The sequence below is a fragment of the Cariama cristata genome, unplaced genomic scaffold (genome assembly GCF_000690535.1).
Source record: "Cariama cristata isolate BGI_N322 unplaced genomic scaffold, ASM69053v1 scaffold27733, whole genome shotgun sequence".
NCBI classification, from domain to species: domain Eukaryota; kingdom Metazoa; phylum Chordata; class Aves; order Cariamiformes; family Cariamidae; genus Cariama; species Cariama cristata.
The window spans coordinates 7,420-31,020 of NW_009607216.1; the positions used below are offsets into that span (position 1 = coordinate 7,420).

The following is a 23,601-nucleotide window of genomic DNA, read 5'->3' on the forward strand; positions in this document are numbered from 1 at the left end:
CACATCTACTCCTCCTGAAGCAAAAAAACATCAGAATGAACAGAGAAAAGGCCGGTCTTCAGAGGCATTATACATAAAGACCAGTACTTACACAGTATCAATCTACATAAGACCAAAGATGACTTCAAGGTAGCTGGCTTCAGACTAAGATGTAATGTTCTACAGTGAGTCTCAATGTGCATTACTAGGGCAATACAATGGCCCAGCACTGGGCTGCACAATTCCACTGCAATAAAGCAGAGTGCACTAGACATCTTTCGACAGCAATATGGCAGACAGGCAAGTCGGTGAATAAGGTGAATAATAAATCTACCTTTTAAAGGTGCCTGTTAATACAGAGCAATGGACACAATGACTGTCCAGGAATTTAGCCTGTTAGAACAGGTCCTTCCTGCTTCCAAAACCTCCACTAATCTATGCAGCTTGGTCAGCTGGGGATCTCATCTCCTTACGCCTTTGATGAATACACATGTGCCAACACAAGTTCACAGTGTAGATACAGCCCAAAACAAAAAAGTGAAAAGGAGAAGAGAGAAGCCAGAAAACAAAAAGCACTGACACGATGAGACCAGATGACACTCTGTAGATAAAGCAAAGTCAGAGGTTTACAGAAGATGACAATGCACAAGGCAAAGAGTTGTAATAAATTAAATACTGTCTAAAATCCCACTTGCCAAGCCTGCTGCAACATTTTGTTCCCCATTTAAAAAAGGGAAAAAAAAAACCCTACATTTAAATTCCACAGATAACAGAGAAAAGACTCTGGGATGGTATGAATTTAGTCACTGTCAAATGTAACTTCTGTGAAAATGTATCAAGTTTTTGCATTTATGCATTGATATTATACAACACAGCTCCTCTCTCTATTTTAACATACTGCATCTCTCAGTTTGAATGCCCTGGATGATGAGTTAAATGCAATATTAGAGAGTCCAATTGGATTTTACATGTACACTCTAAGTTACGCAAGCATTTTCCAACTATGTCTTCTTAAAATTCCAAATGCACTAATCCATTTTACACTAACCCATCCACTACACAAGATACCCCAAAGTACAAATATTTTAGCTACAAATGACTGCAATAACCAGTAACATACAATAAAATAAATCTGGTTTATTTATAAAACGTTGTATGTCACTATGCCAAACAAGGACAGACATTCAAAGAACAGCACGTTAGTTAAGTTTGAATGCTATTCTATTACTTTAAAATTCCTTCTCAGTTCTCCTACCCAACAGGTTCCAAGAAGAATGTTTTTAGGTAGCACATGCTGTTACAATGAAATGTAATAAAATTTTAAGTAATTTAGCACAGCAAACTGAGAACTCATTAAGAAACAAAATTAGTAAAACATACACATATTTTCCCAGTGCGAAACTTCTGCAGAGAAAATGAAACTGCAAGAGTGAGGTGACACAAACTCATACCAAAAAGAGCATGCATTTTCTTAATAGAAAACAAACTTCCAAGGAAAAAAATTATGTGAACAAAACTGTTTGAAAAGGTATACACTATATGGATGGTATTTATAATCGCAGTATGTAGAGGAGCATCGCTTTAATGCAAAGCATGATTACCTGCTAACTTCAGAACTCAAGTAGCACAGCAGATGAATGGCCCAAAGCAAAGGTCCTGCATATGTTGCAAATGCTGTAAGGAAGATAGCTGGTATCTCCACATAGCTTTCTAGTCCCACAAAACCTGCCGAAACATCCACAGTAGCAATGCCATTTGAATTTCCCTGAAAATAGGAATAAAAAAGTAAAGATTCAAATATCTCCAAAGAAATACTCAGAATACATTAGAATATTAATTATTGCACTAGTTAAAGATTTGCTCTTTAAACCACTTTACAGTACAGCCATATTCTTTACATCAGAATTTCAATAAAGCAGCTTACCAAACAAGAGTTTCTATTTAGGATTTACAGACTAATGGAGGCAGAAACAGCATGATCTTTTGCTTGCCTTAGTTTGTCTGCAAATTAACATGCCTGCTGTTTTATAAATTACATCAAGAAAAGAGTTTAAAGCAAGCAGCTTTAAACTTCCTGATTTCAGTCACAGTAATGAAAAAAAATGCAGTTTTCATTCACACATGGTTCAAATCCAAGATTTTAGGCCCATTGCCTAAAATTACATCAGGAAATAAATATTTCTTGCCCTTACAGACAACAGGACTCTAATTTAGAACTGTAGTGGAACACTACACCTGCCTGCCCCATGACACAAGTTGCTGCACGTAACCAGATGAAGACAGGCAAATTCAGAGAGGTTTCTGCTTCCCAAGTCTCTGTACCACAATAGGTGGCATTGAAATAGTCCAAAAGTCAGCCTAGATAGCCTGAATCATCAATAAAAGGCATTTAAAACCTAGAAAGAGAAAAACACAAGGGAGATATAGCAATGAAAGTATTCAGAGCTGTCCAACACTTGTATGTTTTACCTAGTTTTCTTTTTCAGTGACTAAGAGCACTAAATAACAAGGGATAATACAAAATTGAAGGAAGTACTTTCCACTGAAAATGCCCAAGTATTTAACTTTACTCAAATACCTAAAGCAGCAAACACACCCTGTGACTAAGGCTGAATATTTCTCAGCTTAACAGGTCACAGTTAGCTTTCCTCAGACTAGTGCAAAAGCTCTCAGATATTCTTACTGTACCAGTTTCTACAGCACTGGTATTCTAACAGCCATCAAACTCTCCTTTCCCCCCTACAGAATCCAAGAACAACCCAAATGTAAGGGCTGTCACCACCAACAGCCTCAGACTCAGTCCCAGCAGAGCATGCCTTCCCCTCCAACCTGATCTCCTTCCACCTTAGTGACTGCAGTCTTCTTGAACTGCAAATTACCCTAGCGAAGAAGTGCCATCATCAAATACATATGTCTGGGTTGCCCACAAAATCGAGAGCACACATGGAAGCATGAAAAATAGGGAGCTTTTTCACATACATAAGTAACTAGGCACCAGGGACAGCAAAAGCCCTGTTCCTGAAACAGCTCTAAAATCTAAGGAGGAAAAAAAGCCATCCATGTTGACAGAACCATTCAGACCTCATTACCAGTAGTCACTGGCCCCGTGAATCCCACCAAGAATATATCCCCAGAATGCAAGGGGAGCCTGAAGCTGTAAGAAGGCAGTAAGGTACGAGTTTTACCAAGACATCATACAGCAGAAAAATCCTGACTTATGACTGTCAGCCTTCTTCATTTTGACCTTCATCATGCACCACTGTAGTAAATTATTGTTACGCTGCACCAGTGTAATAAATTATTGTTATGCATTTAGCATAATGTTCAGCAATGACAGGAGCAGCACAAAGGATAACTAATGATGAGCAGCTAAAGAAAAAGCGTATCTGTGCCCTACAACCTGTGAGATGAGACTGGAAAAGCAAGCTGTAAAACAAAGCTCCTTCTTGTCTTTAAGGGGTATAGACTGAGGTCATAAGAATAGCAGAAAGGTCAAGTGCAGCACTCAGAGCAGGGCAGGGTGCTGCTCCTCAACAAGCAGAAGTTTGACAGAGAACCTCCTTTCTTTTCCCCCAGTCCCTGTCCACAGCAACAAGTCTTTTCCCCAGCACATCTACTTATTTTGTCTTCCCTCCTTCTCCTCTGTATGATGCGTGCAGAGTAGAAAAGCTGAGATATCAGGCAGTCCTGCTCATCTCATGAAGAGCTGAAAGGTCTCTTCACACTGTTTGCTCCACCTGCACCTAAACATGGTTAATCCTTGGCACCTTGGGGCAACTCCCCATTCCACTGCATGTGAGAAGCAGCAAGAATAAATGCAGCACCTGGTAGTGCATGTCACTGGTCCTGCACAACAGGGAAAAAAGGTGTACTCTCCTCTGGAACGTAGTAAGGGCAGAGGAAGGAACCAGGAGGAAGGAACAATGCTTTCCACGTTCCTCCCAACTCCCTATGGTTCCTTTCCACACACAGCTCACACCACCCATCTTTGACTTTGTTTAAAGAGGTGTAGCTGTAGAACAAGGACAGCAAGGATGCACACGCTTAGATCCACAAACTTACAATTCTGATCACACTGAATGTTAAGTGTCCAAACACTCGACTCTCACGGATGGCTCCACTGCTACTATTGGAAGAGCCCTGCTGAGCAGTAAGAAGCATTTTTTTTTTCACATTAGGTATCTTTCTCTAAGACTAATTCATTTATTTGAACTGAATTTTCAAAGCTTATAACACTCCACACAATATATAAATAACTGACAATTCAGAGTGTCTGCTTTTATTTTAAAGTATCACTCAAGTATTTCAAACAGTGCAATAGTTTATCATGGTAAGGGCAGAAAGTGACAGGAGACAATGCACTATTGCATAAAGTATTCCATGATAATCCGTCATGATCTAGATCAATGAAGCACAAATATAAGAAAACTGGCTAGAGAAACTACCTAGCATATTTGCTACAGTAACAGAGGGGAATCCCTCCATAGACAGTCATGAAAACAATCTAAAAACCTCTTTAAAGCTGCAGTGATTTGTCTGAAAACTTTTCAGATACTACATCACTCACTGAATATGAGCTATTACCTGGAGTATCTCAATGACTCTCACTGAACTGAGAAGTATAGAGCTGCAAGACAAAACTGACATGATTCTGGTTTGTTTAACAACTGATCTAACACAGCAGACTGTTACTGCACTTCCACTGAGCCCTTGGCATAATTGTGTGCCTTTCTAGTAACTGGAATTCTATAAACAAGCATAGAATGAGGAATTTATTTTAATTATTTGAAGCAAATAATTTAAGGTGAAAAAATGAAGTTATTGGAAAAGGTTGGCCAGAAAGATTCTGCTGTTTCCATCCTTGGAGATTTCAAGACCCTGAGCAACCTGGTCTGACCTCACAGCTGATGCTGCTCTGAGAATAAGGTCAAACCGTGCACCTTCTGAGGTCCTCTCCAATGTAAATTATTCTACAATGCTTTGAAATCAAAACAAGAGAAAGCTATAAGCCACTTTAAAATGTCACTCGGTCCATCTCTCTCCCTAAAGACAAGATGAATTGGACAGAAATGATTCTGAAAATGTACAAACCTATTCTGTTCTCCTTCAGTAATAAAAAATACCAGAAAGTATAAAGAAATCTTAAAGGTTTTGAGACTGTATTTTCTTTCTCCTAAGGATGGAAACAAAACCCCACAAGACTAATAAATAAATACATGGGATTTTTGTTCATTTAAGAGCTTTCATCCAAAGTAACTAAAATATTTTAAGAAATATTTACAGCAACATAAATTTTTAGGAGCTGCTATAGTTAAGAGAAACAATAATTATATTTATTTCTATTCTCACTGCATTTGAAGGGTAAGTAGCAATGATAAAGATATAGTATACTTCTGAGAAGTGACTAATGAGTTATGAAATCTGGACAACTCGGAGCTTAGGAGAAAACATCAATCATTCAAGCTTGTTGAAAAGTTCAAGAGGTTCTCAAGCTTACAATAATATCCTGACAAATAAGTAGCACTCTGACTAAATGTATTAATTTCATATCTGTTTGACAATACTGGAGTATTTTGAATCTTGCTTTTCTTCATAGATTTACACAAAGCAATAAAGCAAAGATCCTAACTACTAAAACAAGACTAAAAAATGAATTGGTTTTACCCAGCTCCACGTAAATAACACAGGACTTTATACAGCCAAGCTCTGAAAACTTCCAAGCATGAAGACTGTACATACCTGTATAAGCGACCTCTCCCACTACTTACTATTCACAAAAATCTTGTTAAAGGGCTAGAAAAACGAGTTAATGTGTAGTCTTGCCATACAAGTTACAACTGTTTAATAAATTTGCCTTTTAGGTTCATGTTGTCGGAAAGCCACAAGGGCCCACTGGTTCTGCAATGGAAGGTAAGCTGGGAAATCAGTGTGAAAACAAGGCAGGTGAGAGCAGTAAGTCACGAAGACTGGGAATGCTCAGTGGCACGTCCAGGTCAGGACTGGATCCAGATACAGTGATCAGGACCAGATGCAGTCCAGGGATCACACAGCAAGTCTGTAGTGACAAGGCAGGTCCAAGATTAAGCCAGGAAGCCCAGCCACCAGGTCCAGGTCCAGATCAGGATCAAGAAGGTATGAGACAGGCACAGACATACCTGCTTACACAGCTGTGACACAGCATAGGTCGTAAAGCATCAGATTAAAAGCAGTGCCCAAAGGAAGGGAGGGCCAGGCCTTCCTTTCTAGCTTTTCTCCCAACAGCTCCTCTCACTGAAGGAGATGACCTTGAACTCCACTAAACTAAACTCCTAGACAGGAGATGCACTCAGGGCCCTGGCACAGATGAAGTGTAGAATGCAAAACCAAGTGTAAGCTCAAGGCATTAGTTTTCAACCTGTACTTAATCTGGTTTTTTTTCTACTTCTACTTAAGATCAAAATATTAAATTTTACACCCAAGCACTTCATTCTTTTTCCCCCCACTTTCATCAACTATACCAACAAGTTAATGAAAAACAGTATCTGTTCCTATGAACCTTGCTTAATCTGTACACTTAGGATTTTCACAGCTATACTGCCATAAAATCTTTAAGGACCCTACAATATTTTTTTGAAAGAACACTGCCTCATTCATTAAATATGCTATCCTGAACAAGGCTATTTTTACTCACTATCATATTCAAAAGGCCATCACTTACATTCCACACTTAGCAAGACAGAGTTACTGCTTTTGTCATTACGTATCCTCTTGCCTACCAAGATTTAATAAAGGCTCATCAACATGGGCAAGAAGTCTCATTCTCCTCATAATCACACCAGGACATGTACAAAAAGTAGTTCTCTAAATCTCTCTCCTATTTCCAGATGGAAGGGTTTTATATTTAGTTTATATTTCTCTTCTCCTGCCTCATTTAGCTAGCACAGTTTAAATTTAGTATCCAATCTGATCTACATGGACAGCAAATCTCAATTTCTGTATTCTGTTTTTCAATTTCTGTATTTCAACCATGAACCTGCTATCATTTTTGTATGCTACATTAGATCTCTATGCCTGTCTGGAAATTAAAAACCTAGCACCACTCTGAACCCAGTCAGTTTAATAGTGGTAGCTCTAGTAATCACAAAACTTGAAGAAAGTCAGTCAGGGAAGACATTTAAACGTATGCCAGCAGCACACATCACGCCTAATAATACCGTTGTGCTTCCTTCACATCTGTCCCCTAGCATTCAAGCATAGATATCACTCACTCCAAAGGTACTAAACGAATTACTAGCTGGCACCAAGGCAGGCTGAACAGAGGTCAATACTGAAGTTGAGAACTTGATGGACTTCTCCAGGAGAAACAGCCCAGCTGTACTTCCTTAATGTTTATTCAGTATTTGAGAACAAATAATACATACCGCGTCTGAAATACAACCCTTTCCTAAGTCAGTCAAAATGTACGACCTCAGTGTTGATGGTCATGGCCAAGATAGGCAGTTGCTAAATCGGGGACACCTGCAGTTTACTCAGTAAGAACAGTGTATTGTCACTTGTAGGCACAGAAGTAAGGAGGGGATCTGAAAGCTGTCACCAAGCGAAGACCTTCCTGGTTTTCCCACAGGGTAAAGGAAAAAGATGAAGTGGTTTATTCAAACAATTAAAATCTGTTACTAAACCAGAAAGCTACATCATGAAAAGTACAGGTACTTTCAGAGTTCCAACTTCCATTACTCAGCTAAGGAAGAGCTGGAAATTGTACATAACCACACAAAATCATCTATGGTTTCCACTCAGGTCACTTGTCTACGGTACTCTTGAGATATACATGAACACTTAAAGCCTGAGTGCCTGCATCTGTCACAAGAGGTGCACGTAATCAGGGGAACCTGCATTGCCATGAGAAGAGAGTGTTCGTATCACATCTGTAGGATAGGTTACCTCTGTGTGTTTGGGAGAGGGGGGTCCTGCAGGGGTGGGGGCTAGATCTTTTTCAAATCAAGTATACAAAATGGCACAGAAATTGGTGAGTGTTCATCTGTTGTATATCTAGTATGGATCCTGCATCTATAGTTCAGTGACTGCCAGTTATTAAGTGCCATTAATATATGATTGCCAGTTAATTATGTGTCACTAATAAATCAATAAAATACTTCAATCCTGATTTTAAGCTACACAAACTGAGCAGTTTCTCCCTTGCAACAGGTCGTTCTTGCTCTAGACTCTGAACTCAAAGGAAAGGGAAGGAGAAACTTAAATATATCCAAGAAAAATATTTAATGAAGAAGGGGGTTTTGTAGGTTGTCAGGTTTTTAATTTTCCCTGGTACTGCAGATCAGAACACTACATACTGAGCAAATCTACAGACAAAGAGCACGAAATTAAACACAATTTCTGGAAGAAGTTTCTTCCATCCTTGGATCTACAGTCCAAGACAGAAAAACCTATTCTCAGAACAAACTGGGAGAAATTTACTGATTGAAGATAGAGCATTAATTAGATTTTGAGAGACCTTTGTAGCCTCTGTAATTTTTTGAGCTACCAACTTGACCATTCTACTTTTGTACACTAAAATTTTGCACATCAGATAATTGCTTTCAATTGTGAAGGGCAAAAAACCCCTCTCTTAGCCTTGTATCATTCAATTTGTTCCTTTCCATACTTGCAGAACAGTTTTTTCATCAGAAAATAAAAGAACAAAGCTGATATCTGAAGAGTGGCAGTTTAGTCAAACTCTTAATCTCCATCCTACAAAGGGCATCTAATGTAAACGTACTTAAAACATTTTTAAAAGAGAACTGAAAACTTTTTCTCTAAGGAGTGGGGAAGTAGAAGAAAATTCCATCTGTCTTGACTCTCAAAAGCACTTTTTCCCATAGCAGAATTGATTTCTCTATTTTTGAAACATCTCTAGGGTGTTTTGAAAATAGAAACAAATACAGAAATAGAGAAAACCAGAGAAAATAGAGAAAAATGCCACAATCAAAACTGTTCTTTCTAAAATCCCTCCTGTTCTATTACAATTCTGTCTTAGGCATGCTGAATAGGCACATACCTCAGTTTTACAAGTAGACAGCCAAAAAAATTTGCAAAAGACTGTTGGCAAGTTCTTCTGAACTGGATACATTTTTTAAAGGGCCCTGTGTTAAAGAGAGTAAGGTTTTTTAAAAATTTTTGCTAAGCTATTGCTAAATTCAGAAGAATCTCTTCAAAACTGGAGTTTACAGACATGTGATGGGATACAGAAAGGCAGCTCCTTATCTGGATCTGCTCTATTTTGTATCTCAGACTTAATAATAAACCAGCATGGGAAACAACATGAGGGAAAAAAGCGTTGGTCTGCTTCTACCAGAAGTTTTGATAAATAACTATCACCCTTCATTCTCCAGATCTTAGAGTGACAGGAGATGCACAAAGAAAAATCAAGCAATCTCGCTCACAATGAAGCAATGGAGAATTTCTCCTTTCTGAGCTTTGGATGCTGTGATTCAGCAGCATGCCTATGTGCAAGAGACTCCCCTGTCAGAGTTAATTTTTAAAATATCCTCATGTTTGCTAAGATCTGTATCATGCTGGAAATTATTATTTCCAAAGGAAACATATCTAGAAGAAATGTCAAAATTGCCAGTGGGGCAATGCGGCCTGGTGGATGCCCTGAAAATGCAGGATATGTGCAGCTAATTGAAATGGAAATCACTTCTTCCCATCTTCTAAAAACCAAAAATCTCCTCAATTCCAAGGGTAGTTGAAAGTGCAATATTTTAGTCATTAAAAAGAAAAATCTTAAAACACATTTCTATCTAACTCCAGTATAAAACCACTAAAAAAATCCAACACTTCCTATCAGATCTAACCGTTACCTTTTACTGGTCGTGAATAAATACATTTTTGTTGGTATAGAAAAAACCTTCAGCATAGCACAGTCAAATGGAAAGAGGTATTACGCTCTTGATAGCCTCTGATAGCTTATTTCTGAAGCAGCTGAACACGTTTTCCAAACTTCATGGAAATTCTTCCAGAAAAGTTATTCCTCAATTTTTGCAGCACTTAGACGAGAGAAGACACAAAATTTAACCTGCCCAATTACACTTCCATAGCAAATGTATTATTTCAGAAGGTCCTTATTTTCTATTCCATCATCATACCATATCGGCCAAAGACACATGGGCTACATGTATCTAACACACTTTTAGCTCACAAGGAAGATTTTATTGCCATCTCCCATAACATCCTCACAGGCCAACTGATGTAGTCTAGGCTAGGAAAGTGGACAGTGAGGTGGACTGAAAACTGGCTCAGCTGCCAGGCTCACACAGTTGTGATCAGCAGCACAAAGTCCACCTGGAGGCTAGTCACTAGGGATCAACCCCAGGGCCTGACACTGGGGCCAAACAATACTGTTTAACATCATTAATGACCCCGACGATGGGGCAGAGTGCCCCCTCAGCAAGTCTGCACACAATATAGAACTGTGAGGAGGGGTTGATACAGTACATGGCTGTGCAGTCACTCAGAGGCACTTCAACAGGCTAGAGAAATGGACTGACAAGAAACTCATGAAGATCAGCAAAGGGAAATGTCAAATTCGGTACTTGGGAGGAATAAATCTATGCTCTGGGTCAGGCTTGGGGCTAACCACATGGAAAGCATCTTGGCAGAGAAGGACATGGGAGTCTTGGTGGACACCATGTTGTCTATCAGCCAGCCATTTGGCCTTTGTGCAAAGACCAATAGCACCTGGGACTGCATTAGAGAAAGCATCACTAGCTGGCTGAGGGAAATGCTCCATTCCTTGTACTAAGCAGTGGTGAGATCGCATCTGAGGTCCTGGGTCCATTTCTGGGCTCCCCAGCACAAGGCAGACATGGATGTACTTGAGAAAGACCACTGAAGTGCCACGGAGATGATGATGGGCACGAAGCATCTATCACAGAAACGCCTATCTGAAAGAGATGGGTCTGTTTACTCTCAAGATAGGAAATTCAGCAGGGATCATAACAATGTGTATAAATACCTGATGAGGGGGAGTAAAGAAGACATAGCCAGACTCTGACCTTCTCAGTCACTCAGCAGTGACTAGCGAAAGGATGAAAAGCAATGTACACAAACTGAAATACAAGAAGTTCTGTTTAAACATCAGAAAAAGCTTTTTTACTGGTTAGGGTAGTCAAGCACTGGGACCAACTGCCCAGAGAGGCTGCAGAGTCTTTACCCTTGCAGGTATTCAAAAGCGGACTGGACACGGTCCAGACCAACCAGACTTGGTTGACCTGCTGTTAGATGGAGGGGGGTTAGACTGAATGATCTCCAGAGGCACCTTCCAGACCCAGCTCTTCTGTGATTTGGTGGTTCTGTGAAATTCTCAGCCAACTGTACCAGGAATTCCTCATCACTGAAAACCAGTGCTTTATGAAAACATTTAAACCATTCTTTTAGTCCCTTTTCCATAACTAGGATTTCCTTGCCAGCCTACCCACCGTGAAATTTCTGGCAGCTGCTTTTGTTTGGTACCTCAGTCCTGAGAAGGTCCTGCCTTCGGCCTCTTGCCAACTCCACTAAGCACTGCTCTCAGGCGGCCATAATCAGAGCTGACTGCCTGAACAGTAACATTCAAGACATGCAAAACCCATTCAACCAAATATTACATCCTCTGAGCAGGAAAACTGGGTAGGAAGGGATGAATTACGATGATCTTATCCCCATCAGCAATTCCCTATCCTAACATGTACTCTGAGAGCAAAGTCAAGCCAATCCTCAGTCAGTACTAACAGAATCAGAAACAGAGTTGGAAGTACCCTAAGCTTGACCACAGTTTTAACATTCTCAGCTATGCCTCAAAAGTAAAGCCACTGCAGGTCTCGCCTTGAAATTTTGCAACAAATCAGAAAGCCTCTCCTCCTAAAACAGAAACAATCTGATTCCTAACTTAACAAATGCCCTCCTAAGACAGTCTGCTACAGCAAGTTTCCAACATTATTAGAAGTGGAAAGAACCTCTCCAGCTTTGACATTAAGGCAAGTTTTTGTTGAACTGCAACTTTATTCACAATGTAGAGACCTATGTTATGGAAATTAGTAAGGTTCCTCAGGAAAGAAGATACCATTTGATATAATAAGGGCAATTAGTTCTGATTCTCATAAGAGACATTACCTTGTCACAGAACTTCCCTTCAGTCTTAAACTGTATGTAGATCTATTGTGATGCTACCAAAGGTTTTGCAAGCCTCAAGAATCAGGGACAAAAAGCCATCTGCCTTTTATTGGTATTAATCAGCTCAGCTGAAATCTTTAAATTTGTTATCAACAGAACAGTACTTAGGAGGCCCACTAAGAGACCAAAATCGTGCTGGTATAGGTATCCAATATTTTTAAATATCTTTTGGAAATCTATATGGCGGATAAAATATCAAGGTATGCATCCTTCCTTGATTCTGAAAAGAAAACATTAATAATACAGTTAGAAACTAAACCCTCCTGAGAAGTCAGTAAACTCTTGCAGTCTGAGATTTAGTTGGCATTTTACTCACAAAGGACAATATTTCTTCCAAAAACTATTCCCCCTCCCACCCCTGTAGCAGGGAGAGTATTCAGCTTACCTGAAAATAGAAGAAAGCTTGGCCAAACCAGTAGTGCATGATAGTAATCTGTGCTGCATCAAATTTCAAAGGTCTCCAGATATATTTTGTCATCATTGTCTGAATCAGCAGACAAAACACCAAGACTGGTAAATTGTGAGGTCTAAATAGAAGGGCTGCTAGTAGAACCAATCCACTATACACTTCCCATAATCCTGTACTCTTCACACTGGAGTCTGCAGAAATAACCTGTGACTTTAGTAAATCTTTAGTGCCAGTGAAGACTATGCCAAGAACAAAGACATAAACAAAACGAGCTTCAGTAATCCCCCTAAAGAGGAAATTAAAAACAAAAGTAATAACAATTAATAAATAAATTTAAAAAAAAAAATAAACAGAAAGATGAGCTACTTACTAATATCTATTTCACAGGTCAAAAAGTATTTCAAGAGAGGTGCAAGACCAATGGAGTTCTGCCAACAGGTTAAATTCTAAGGTTAGTACTGGCTGATTTCACAAGAGCGCTTTCTCAAATACAAAAACTCTAAAAATGGTTCATACTTCTATTACAACATCTCCAAATCAACTTTAGCAAAGAAAACAGCTTGTGCTAAAAACCAAACTAACCTAAAATATAAAAATAAAATTATATCTCAATTAATGTAACCAAAATAAACGTATGTTATTACTATTCAAGGTCTAGATCCATAAATATATTCATATAAATATGCTGCTTACATAGCATAATGAATTTCCCAAAAAATACTCTTCAGAGTGATATGGAAACTTTATTTCAGGAATTAAATTGACTTAAAAATGGCTATTCCCTTTAAGCTGTTCAGTGATTTTTCACAACTTCTTCACACAAACATACGTTTCTTTTTAGCCAACCAAGACAACAGTGACAGTATTTGAAGATCCTTATTTCAGTCTGAAATTTCTGCACACTCCAGACATTTTCTCACCTTACACAGCTGCACAGATAGATATATAGATATGCTGGTTTATACCAGAACATTTTTAATTTGTAACTGCACACATTTTTCAAATCCCTAAGCAATCTCATTAAAAAAAAATAAATAATGTTTTAAGTAGTAAGTGTAATTAGCATTTACTGCTATGTTCATTGCACCTATAAACTCATTGGCCTCTTCATTTCCAGTGAAAGTAATTTTCTAAAGAAAACACAGCATCTCGTCCAAAAAGCTGACAAAGACCAGTAAGCTTAAAAACTGTGACCTGCTATTCTAGAAGTGCTAGGCCCAAGGAACAAAGAAAATGAAGGCAGATATCCATCAGAATACACTGATATTCTTAGGTTTACTGGGCAAAAAAAGTCACAGATCACATTAGTGTGAGCTAAGCTATAATAATAATCCAATGAACTCACCAAATGAGCATATTAAGAATTTTGTGGTTATAAATCTTTTTTTTTTTATCTTGCAAAATATAAAAATACACATTAGCCACACATTTTATCCATAATTTAATATACATTATCCTTAGGGATTACAATTCACTTTCTACATGAATGGTGAATGAACATGGTCTCCCACCAAGTTAACATAATTCCCTCAGAGCATTCTTGAGTAATCTAGACTTAATAATACATGGAGGATTAGACCATTACACTAAATATAGTAAAAGCGTAGTTACACTTGGTGTAACTGGTGTAACCAGCTGACCACAGAAAACACCACTAGTCAAAATTTCTAAAAGTAAATTTCTCCTTTTAACTTCATTTTTTTCAGTCTTTGTAACGTCACCTTCCTTCTTAAACAATTACAAGTGAGCATGAATTCAATATTTCTTTTCCACATACAGGAAAAAGAACCAAAAAGCAACAGGAGAAATAATAAGCAACAGTATTTACATGTTCAGTTTTCTTTTTGCACCCACAGAAGCAAGAAAAAAGGCAAAAATCACCACATGACAGTGCTGTTGCCTTCTTAATTCTGAACACAGTGCTCTGTTCTATGGTTTAGCTTTCAAGGGCTCAAACTCATACCTAATGGTCTATGCAAGGGGGCTTTACTATTTTATTCCCTGAAATAGCAAGCCTTTGTAAAACCCTTGTAAGGCCCATTGGCTTTTTCCTTTAGAGGACAAAAATAAAAACCACTAAATTTCAGAGAGCTCCTGTGTTTCTGGCTAACGCAGAAATTTGGTGCCCTTTTTCAGTACCTCTGGTAATTCTGATGTAATTATTACCATAAAATATTCAAATATATTTATGTGACTTAGAACTAAAATTTTAGGAAATAGCTTTGGGTACTATTAAATGAGTTAAGTGAAAACTGAAATTAACCAGTTGATAGAAATTCAAACTAAAAAAACAATTTCTCAGCAAATCCACTACTATTATTTTGTTTGTGTTAGTATAGTATATATTCATCTTTTTCATTGCACAAACTATCATTTTTTAAAAGAACTCTGAGGAAAACAGAAGGTCAAATTACTTCCTTGCATTTTTTAATTTAGAGTTTATTTTAGTGTAAGCCATAGAAGACAGGACACACTTCAATTGCCTCTTCTCCCTCATCTACCTCCCAGCAGTTGTCACATTCAGACAAAAAAAACTTATCTCCAGTAAGGAGTAGAGAGAGGGCGCGTTTCAGAGCAAAGATTCTCCATCTTACAGAAGAAAGCATTATGCATGAAAAAATGCAGTGGCTGCCTACAGCTTTTTCTCATATTACACAAAACTACTTCTACCTTGCACCTGGACCTGAAGCTATTCCATATCATGAATACACTAAAGATACCTCTAGACACATTCAAAAAAAAGTCCTAGTTTTGCTCCATTTATCCCATCAGCCTTCTAATGAAGATGACATATGATCACTATGTCAACACATCAGCTAACATCTGAAACCTACTAACATGTGTCTACCATCTTTTTTGACATGCTGTATTGGGAGCCTTGCTGAAGATAATGTTTGTGAGGAGTTAGTGATCTCAGGCAAACCATGTCTGCTGTATTAGGCCTTGCACTTTAGGCTTGAGAAGCCCACATGTTAGCATGACTAGCCACTGCAAGGGACCATGCTGGAACCCCTGTGCTGGCCTGTGTTTGCGCTGGTGGGCGTTGTGACAGAAATAATGTTCTGACCTGGCAGGAGCAGATACATGGGTTTGTTTTGGTTTGTTTGGTTTGGTTTGTTTTACACAAAATAAAAGGCCCTATGGTACGGGAGGGAGGCAGAACCTCACCACATATGGGACTCGTGTGCCACAACATGCCATGGGAAGATTCATTTGGGGTTTGATGCTGCACGAAAGCAGGGTTCTCAGCATCTGAAGGCACTCACTACCTACATTCCTGGTTTTACTCTATCTTATTAAAACAGCTATTTTGTTACATATGTGTTGTTGGTCCTTTCTTACTGAAATCCGGAAGGAGCCCTGGCACCACACCTCCTGCCCCAGGTGCAGAACACATGCTAACACAAAGGTGACAACCTGCACTTGCTAACCCTACCCGCTTTCGCCAAATAGCTTACACAGAGGATCTAAAGGATCTAAAGCTTTGAAACTTGACAATAACTTTTAAACCAGTATATAATCAGAGATAAACTAGCATATAATCAGAGATATATAAAGGTCTGACTCAATTTAAGCAAATCACCATGTTCACTATTTATTTAAGGTGAAATAACACAAAAAGCCTGTATCTTTCTTGTTATAATAGCAATCAATATGCTGACTATAGAATTAACAAGTTCCCAGTAAATGCGTTGCCTTCAGTATTTAAGCACTCCACTTATTTCTCTGTTCCCCTTTTATTTGCAGCTCAGTTGCTGTATTTAATGTACTGTCCCACATTGCAGTATTTTCCTTCTTATTGCAAGGACAGCATTATTCTTCAAGGATTTTACTCAAACACAAAGCAAAACTAGAGGTCACACTCAGAAATCACGCATGTTTCAAACACAGGGCCAAATCCTGCAGACTAAGTAAAGATTACCATTATTTTTGCATTTAACAGAACTAGCACACAGCATTAACACTAGTATACAACTAAAATTATCTTCAATATTTGGCTAGATGGAATGTATGTAAATATATCTAGATACACATACATACAAATAGTTGATACAAAATATGCCTTGTTAGCAAATCTGATCTTCTATATGTCCTAAGACCTTCTCCTGCAGGGCTTTTTTCCACCTCTGCACATCTTGTGAATCACTGGCCCCTGATTAAGAAGCTCCAACAGAAACCATTTGTATTCATATCAAATTCAAAATGAGTGCAAGAGAAAGTTTACTGCATTCAGAAGACAATTGTTTTACAATTTCCCTTCCAGGATCCCTTCCTCCTCATCAAATGTCCTGATTCTGCAAGTTTTCCACATTTAGAAAAACTTGAGGCTGCAGAGCCAGGTACAATCCAACAGTAAAAAGTATCATAAGAAAACTAAAGCCACTTAGCTACATTCCAAAAGTAGCTATTGGTGAAAGAGCTAATAGCTTCCTTACAGTTGCAGACTAGTTCTGTAAGAAGCTTCACATCCACGTAAAAATCCTTAGTATGCATTGTGCAGCATAGCCTAAACCTCAAGGATTCGATTGCATCTTGAAAGGCCATACATTACAGAACACTCACCTGCAAAAAGAAAGTTACGGAAAAGCAACTCTCCTAATCACTGCCTAAACATTTTCAAAACTAGGAAGGAGCTAAATGAGCTTGACATGTGCTCTGCTAAATGTGGCCAGTCCATCTAAAACAAGAGGAAACGGTGTATTTGGAGTTTCTTTGTAGCAAAAATACAGTGAATGACCATTAGATTTTCCTCATCTTAATTCTTATCTGACTAGCTTCTTTCTGTCACAGTCGAAAGGCATTTCATGGGACTCAAAATTATGCACACACAACAAAAACTGAGTTCTGGCCACCTACAAAACAGAGTTTTATTCATAAGAATGTGATTTCAGCCTAGACATAATGTCCCTCCCACCTCATCCCCTGATATCCAAAGTGTTAACACCTCTCTAGAAACAGAGTTACATATCTGTTGATTAACTTACTTTGAAATATCTTTGCTGTCACGTTGCCATGGAAATATGACATTTCCAATAGCTGCCCGGTAACTGTAGACTCCCAGGAGCCCAAGTGCCATAGCAATTTTTGAAACCAGGGACGATCTTCTTTGAACCAGAAAGAAGATCATAAGTAAGGAGACTGCAGCCAAGAAGGAGAGTTCAGATTTATGCTCAGAGCTGGGAAAAAAAAAAAAAAAACAAACAAGCAAAAAATCCTTCAAACCACTGTAATTACTGATAAACACATTTGACAGATCCTTAGCTACAGCATTGTATTTCTAAATTAATCACTGCACTGACATCTGTTATGAGCTTTCCAAGAGGTATGGTAAAATATTTCAGTATTTTTAGAAAAGTGATTTTATTAATGAGGTTTTCTATTCAAGCATGCATGTTTAAAAGTGTAATTATTGTGTTCCACCATATGCTAGTTATTCTGTTTATTATATAAAAACTGAGCTGCATATTGCATAATGGAAAAGGGTCTAATGCTTTTAAACTAGAGTTTTGTTATTTATACCTTTTGAAACAGTACATTTTGCTTATGCTACAGCATTCCATTTTCTAGCATAAGGCAGAAAAGAGTTTTGCACTACAGAATTAGAACTATTCTCTCTTTTTAAATAACTGCACACGTATTTGATTTGTTTAATTTTAGACATATGAAACATTGCATAGCCAAAATGACCAGAAATATACTTACATAGTTTAAAACACACACAAACATTTTAGCACAATGTGATTCCCTTACGCAACTACAGCACCTTGTACTGGATGAATACATAAAAGAGATAAAGACACAAAATTTGCATTATGGCCAAGAGGATTACAGATACAGTTTGTTTGTTCCCCCGCTTCCTAAATAGGTAACATCCATTCCAGAATCAAGGGCATTTCATTGAGCATGCTGCCAACGTTACTGTATTTAAATCTACAGTGATATTAATTAGCACTGCAAAATGTAATGGGGTAAGGTAAGGATCTGCACTCAGCCTCTACCATAGCTAGCTATGCAATTTCAGAAAGCCTACTGTAACCCAAGAATTGCTAACTCTTGCCTACCCCAAATATTCCCAGTATCCCAAATGACCTAGAACCACTAATTTTGTTAGATTTACTTTCTGTTAAGAACACCATGTACAGTGTGAGAGCCAAGGGCTCCATCTTCTGTCTTCCACACTTCAAAAAGCCACAATAAAAGATCACTAACTTCAGCAAACTGACAGTGAACCTGGGCTGTTATCTGCATTAGCTCTAATTGCACTTATGAAACTCCAGTTTTATCTTTGATTTAATCAAAATTACAGTACTTCAAACAGGTTTACTTTCATAGTGCCCAGTATATGCTTTATCAAGAGTTTGATCAATAGCTGTTTCAGCTGTTGTGCTTGGAAAGTCACAGAGGAAAGGATATGGGGCAGAAAAATTATCCTGTTAGTCCTTCCTGCAGGACCTAGTCAAGCACTTCATAGCACTTAACAAGACTCCCAAGAGATGCACTGCTCTCTGCAGGCCAGTACACAAAAGGGAGAAGAACCAGAACTAGAACACTATGGGAGAGAAAATGTAATCTTAATGTTTGTCCTCGCTTCTGTTCCTCCTCTACAGGAGGAGACAGTAGGAGCAGTGAATGGATTGCTGCAGCCACCTGTGAAGACTGTACGCACCACCTCTTATGATCAACACATTAAGAACTAATTTAGTAGCCACTGCGTCTTTCAAATGAACCTTTGTGGAAAACTGTAAAAGCTTTCAGGCCATATTCTCCTTGGCTGCTCATTGTCTGAGCACGAGATAAAACAAATCACAGATAAATAACAGCACATCATCATCATCTTTGTCTTTGTCTCTTTATCTAAAAAAGTCAATGCACTTCTGTTAAGGGCCTCTTGCAGGCAAATCTAACATAGCAACACATAAAAATTAATAAAACCTGTAAGAAGTAACTGCTGGTGCTATGTCAAGCAAGACACTCACTAACAGCTGCAATTTCCTACAGTGAACATTTGAAATCATATTCTAACCCCCCAAAAAAGAAAGAAAATTCTTAGAGAAGACCCAGTGCACAGCAAGGGTATGTTCACAGTCATGTGCACATCAGTCACTAATGCTGCATTCTTGACTGCTAGCACAGAGGTTTATATCCAACTCGTGTCCAGGGTTTCTGGTAACAGTCCTCTATTATTTCTGGTTTGGATTTTTCTGAAACCATGTAAATTTGTTGCAAAAAAATCTAATCCAATGTTTCATAGAGTTTGCTGAAGAAACAATAAAAGGATTTATAGCAAGTGAACTCAGGTCAGCACAAATCAACTACAGTTTCAAGGTTTTCCAGCCAAGGTACTTACAATTAGGGAGCTAAGTACATATTAAATTAGTATGTATTTTGAAAGGCGATTGTAGTTGCTCAACACAGTCCAGCCATTTAGCCAAGTTCTGAATCATAGAATCATAGAATCATTATGGTTAGAAGAGACTTCAAAGACCATCAAGTCCAACCGTATACCTGATGCCACCATGCGCACTAAACCATGTCTTGAAGTACCACATCTAAACGTTTTTTGAACACCTCCAGGGACAATGACTCCACCACCTCCCTGGGGAGCCCGTTCCAATGCCTAACAACTCTAACAGTGAAGAAGTTCTTTCTAATGTCCAGTCTGAACCTCCCCTGGCACAACTTAAGACCATTTCCTCTCGTCCCATTGCTAGCTACCAGGGAGAAGAGCCCAAACCCCACCTCACTACAACCTCCTTTCAGGTAGTTGTAGAGGGCGATCAGGTCTCCCCTCAGCCTCCTCTTCTCCAGACTAAACAACCCCAGCTCCCTCAGCCGCTCCTCTTAAGGCTTTTTCTCCAGGCCCTTCACCAGCTTTGTTGCCCTTCTCTGAACATGCTCCAGCAGCTAAAATCCAGAATGATTTTGATATTCTACTCAGAAATACAAGTATGAATGTGCTACTCTGATCTCAGCTGAAACATAGCGGGGTTTTGCCTAAACCACAAAACTGAAAGTGAAGAACCAATAGTTTCCTGAGAGAGAACCTGGGGAGGGGGGAAGGAAAAACAAGCACTTTGTCTGTCTGTCCTTACTGTAACAGCTTGTGATCTACACTTTCACTTCTGGCATCAGGACAAAGACTGAAGACATTTCCTTCCTCTACTTTGACCTCACCTCACTACTGCAAATACAAGTAGAGTGAAAGGAATTATAAATGTGCATGAGTCATACTTCAGGTGGATAAAGCCTTTTTTAATTGTTTACTTGCATTCTACTATGTACAACAGACTACAAAGGAGTCAAATGGCACGCTAGCTTTGGGGGGAAGGGCATTTGGGAATGGTTAAGTACACTACTAAAAGAAAACATTATCGTCTTCCCATGCTGCTGCTTCTCATCACTTCTCTTCAAGCTGACACTGTCATTGACAGCCTCACCCCTGAGTCTCTCTGCAAATAACAAAGAACATTCTCCTTATTTCGTCACTGTTGATTGCATCCCTAGTAGCCAAATTCAACACACTACAGGTAGATTGATTTTCTGTGTTTTGCTGCTTACATTTCTCCATGCACAAACCTGCACAATAGTCTCTTGGTATCAAATTCTGAGTCCCTTAAGCTCTGTTCAGATAAGCAAAATATCATCTAAAAGGTCGATACAGGGGGACAACAAAGAGGGTAGTTTGTTCACTAGTTTATCTTAGAGACAAAATAGAAGGCTGGTTAGAAAAAGCCCGAGTAGCTTTAACTCAAACTAACGAGAGTACACATGATCTAAGTAAGGTTCTAATTTCTTATTACTAAAAAATGTGCTATTAAGACATAACTATGCAAATTAAACACATACTAAAAATAGAATAACAATCAACCTTAGAGACTAGCAATGCATTTTGGGAAGAGGAATAAGTGCTTTATGCAGCTCAGCTTACCACCCAACTTTTAATTTATGCTATAAGGAAAACACATAATCTCAAACCTGATCAAAACACTAGGGAAACAGACATCTCTACCACCCTCTTCTTTTGTGAAGGAGAAGGAACAGACGTTAAAACCTCCAACCAGAGAAAACGCAAGCATGCTTGCCAAATAGGAATTCACAGATACTCTACAAACCACAGGATGTGCAAAGGTTTAGTTGCGTTGTTGACTGATCTTTCTGAAGTTTGCCCAGTGACCCATTTCAGACCCAAGAACTCATCTACATCCCATCACTCAAGTCCAAAAATTATGCATTTCGAATGCTGCTATTTGTGCAATCTTTTAACCCTATAAAGCAACTGAAGTGTATCTCAGCATGGTGACATATATCACATTCTCCCATTAGGTTAAAAATTGCTCCATTGATTTAAGCCAGGATGTAGCTCCACAGCAGCTTGAGCAAACCTGTGCCAGGGCTGTCAGGGTTCTGCTCTTTCACCTGCTCCCTAAACATGGCAGAAGTATTTACACCAAAGGCAGAAGGCAGAACTGTGGCAGCTCCAGTGACACATCCTCTTAGCCTGTCATGGCATGGCACTCTGGACGGTTCCACAGTCCTTTTAAAACACGCAGAAGCACAGGTTTGTGAATCATTGCTTCTTAATCAGATCTGAAAGGCAAGTGGGTTTTTGTAAGGAATGCTTGACAAGGGCAGAAAGAAAAAAAACTGCTTATGTCTGCAGTGCTTCAAAAGATGCAAATACTTCCTCATTTTGTTTCTACAGGAATTTCAACAGCAGCAGTGCTGGCTTTCACGCCCTTCCCCTCCTGCACTCCTGTTACTAAGCCAGCCTGTTTGCCTGTGACGCTGGATGGTAAATCAGAGTGGGAACTGATCCATCTGAAAACCAAGAGTTTCCCATGCTGTCTTGGGTTATTTTTCCAGCCACATCTATTCAATGATTTAGTTCACCATACTGACAAAGCAACAGCTGTGCCAGTAAAATACAGAGCCAGTGAGAGGAGGAGCAAGAAAGCACGTACCTTGCTTCTTTAATACACTATTATAACCAAACAAGCATTTCTAGCCCAAGACTATAGCTGTTGGACCTTTTCTCTTCTACTTGCTTCAAGACCAAAACAAATAGATCCAAAGTGAGGCTATAATTTGGTAAGTAAGCACAGGGAGCAAAATTCTGTAAAATACTGAAGTTTTGGTTTTGATATCTAGCTGTTGTACTTTAGCCTTACTGAAGGGAGGGGCAGATAGCTTTAATAATAGGGTTGTGATGGCTTTATGAAGGGGACGTAATACTTAATCAACCGGACAGACTTCTGTGATGAGATGACTAGCTCAGTGGAAGAGTGGAGAGAAGGCAATGTTGTTTATCTTGGCTTTAACATGGCTTTTAACATCATCTCCTGTAACATCCTCACAGGAACACTGATACAGTCCAGGCTAGGAAAGTGGACAGTGAGGTGGACTGAAAAGTCGCTCATTTGCCAGGTTCACAGGGTTGCGATCAGCACAAGGTCCACCTGGAGGCCAGTGACTAGCGATCAACCCCAGAGCCTGACATTGGGGCCAATGCTGTTTGACATCTTCATTAACGACCAGGACGATGGGGCAGAGTGTCCCTTCGGCAAGTGTGCACACAATACGAAACTGGGAGGAGTGGTTGACAGCGTAGATGGGTCTGCTGCCACTCAGAGGCACCTAAACAGACTGGAGAAATGGCCCAACAGGAACCTTATAAAGTTCAATGAGGGGAAGAGGCAAGGCCTGCACCTTGGAACAAATAGCTACACACATCAGGAGAGACTGGGGGCTGACCATCTTTTCAGAGATGGCTCTGAGCATCCTGGTGGACGCTGAGTTATCATCAGGCAGCAATGTGCCTTTGCAGCAAAGACGACCAACAGCATTTGGGGTTGCATTATGAAAAATGTTACCAGCAAGTTGAGGAAGGCGCTGCTTCTCCTGTGCTCAGCTCTAGGTCCAGTTATGGTTTATCCAGTACAGATAAAGATATGGACATATTGGAGCAGGTGCAGTGAAGGACTATGAAAATGATGATGGGATTGGAGCATCTGTCATACAAGGAG

At 39.2% G+C, this 23,601-nt stretch overlaps 1 protein-coding gene across 1 annotated transcript in view; it reads right to left on the reverse strand.

Moving 5' to 3' along the window:
* Positions 1 to 1,580: 1,580 nt before the first annotated feature.
* LOC104158888 (GPI ethanolamine phosphate transferase 2-like) overlaps positions 1,581 to 23,601 on the reverse strand; it is a gene marked incomplete at both ends in the record, with an annotated part of 37,690 nt that continues 15,669 nt past the window's right edge. Inside the window, 3 exons of the mRNA XM_009696650.1 lie at positions 1,581 to 1,744; positions 12,554 to 12,863; positions 17,563 to 17,754. Of these exons, the coding sequence (XP_009694952.1) occupies positions 1,581 to 1,744; positions 12,554 to 12,863; positions 17,563 to 17,754 (666 nt within the window). The remainder of the gene's footprint in view (positions 1,745 to 12,553; positions 12,864 to 17,562; positions 17,755 to 23,601) is intronic.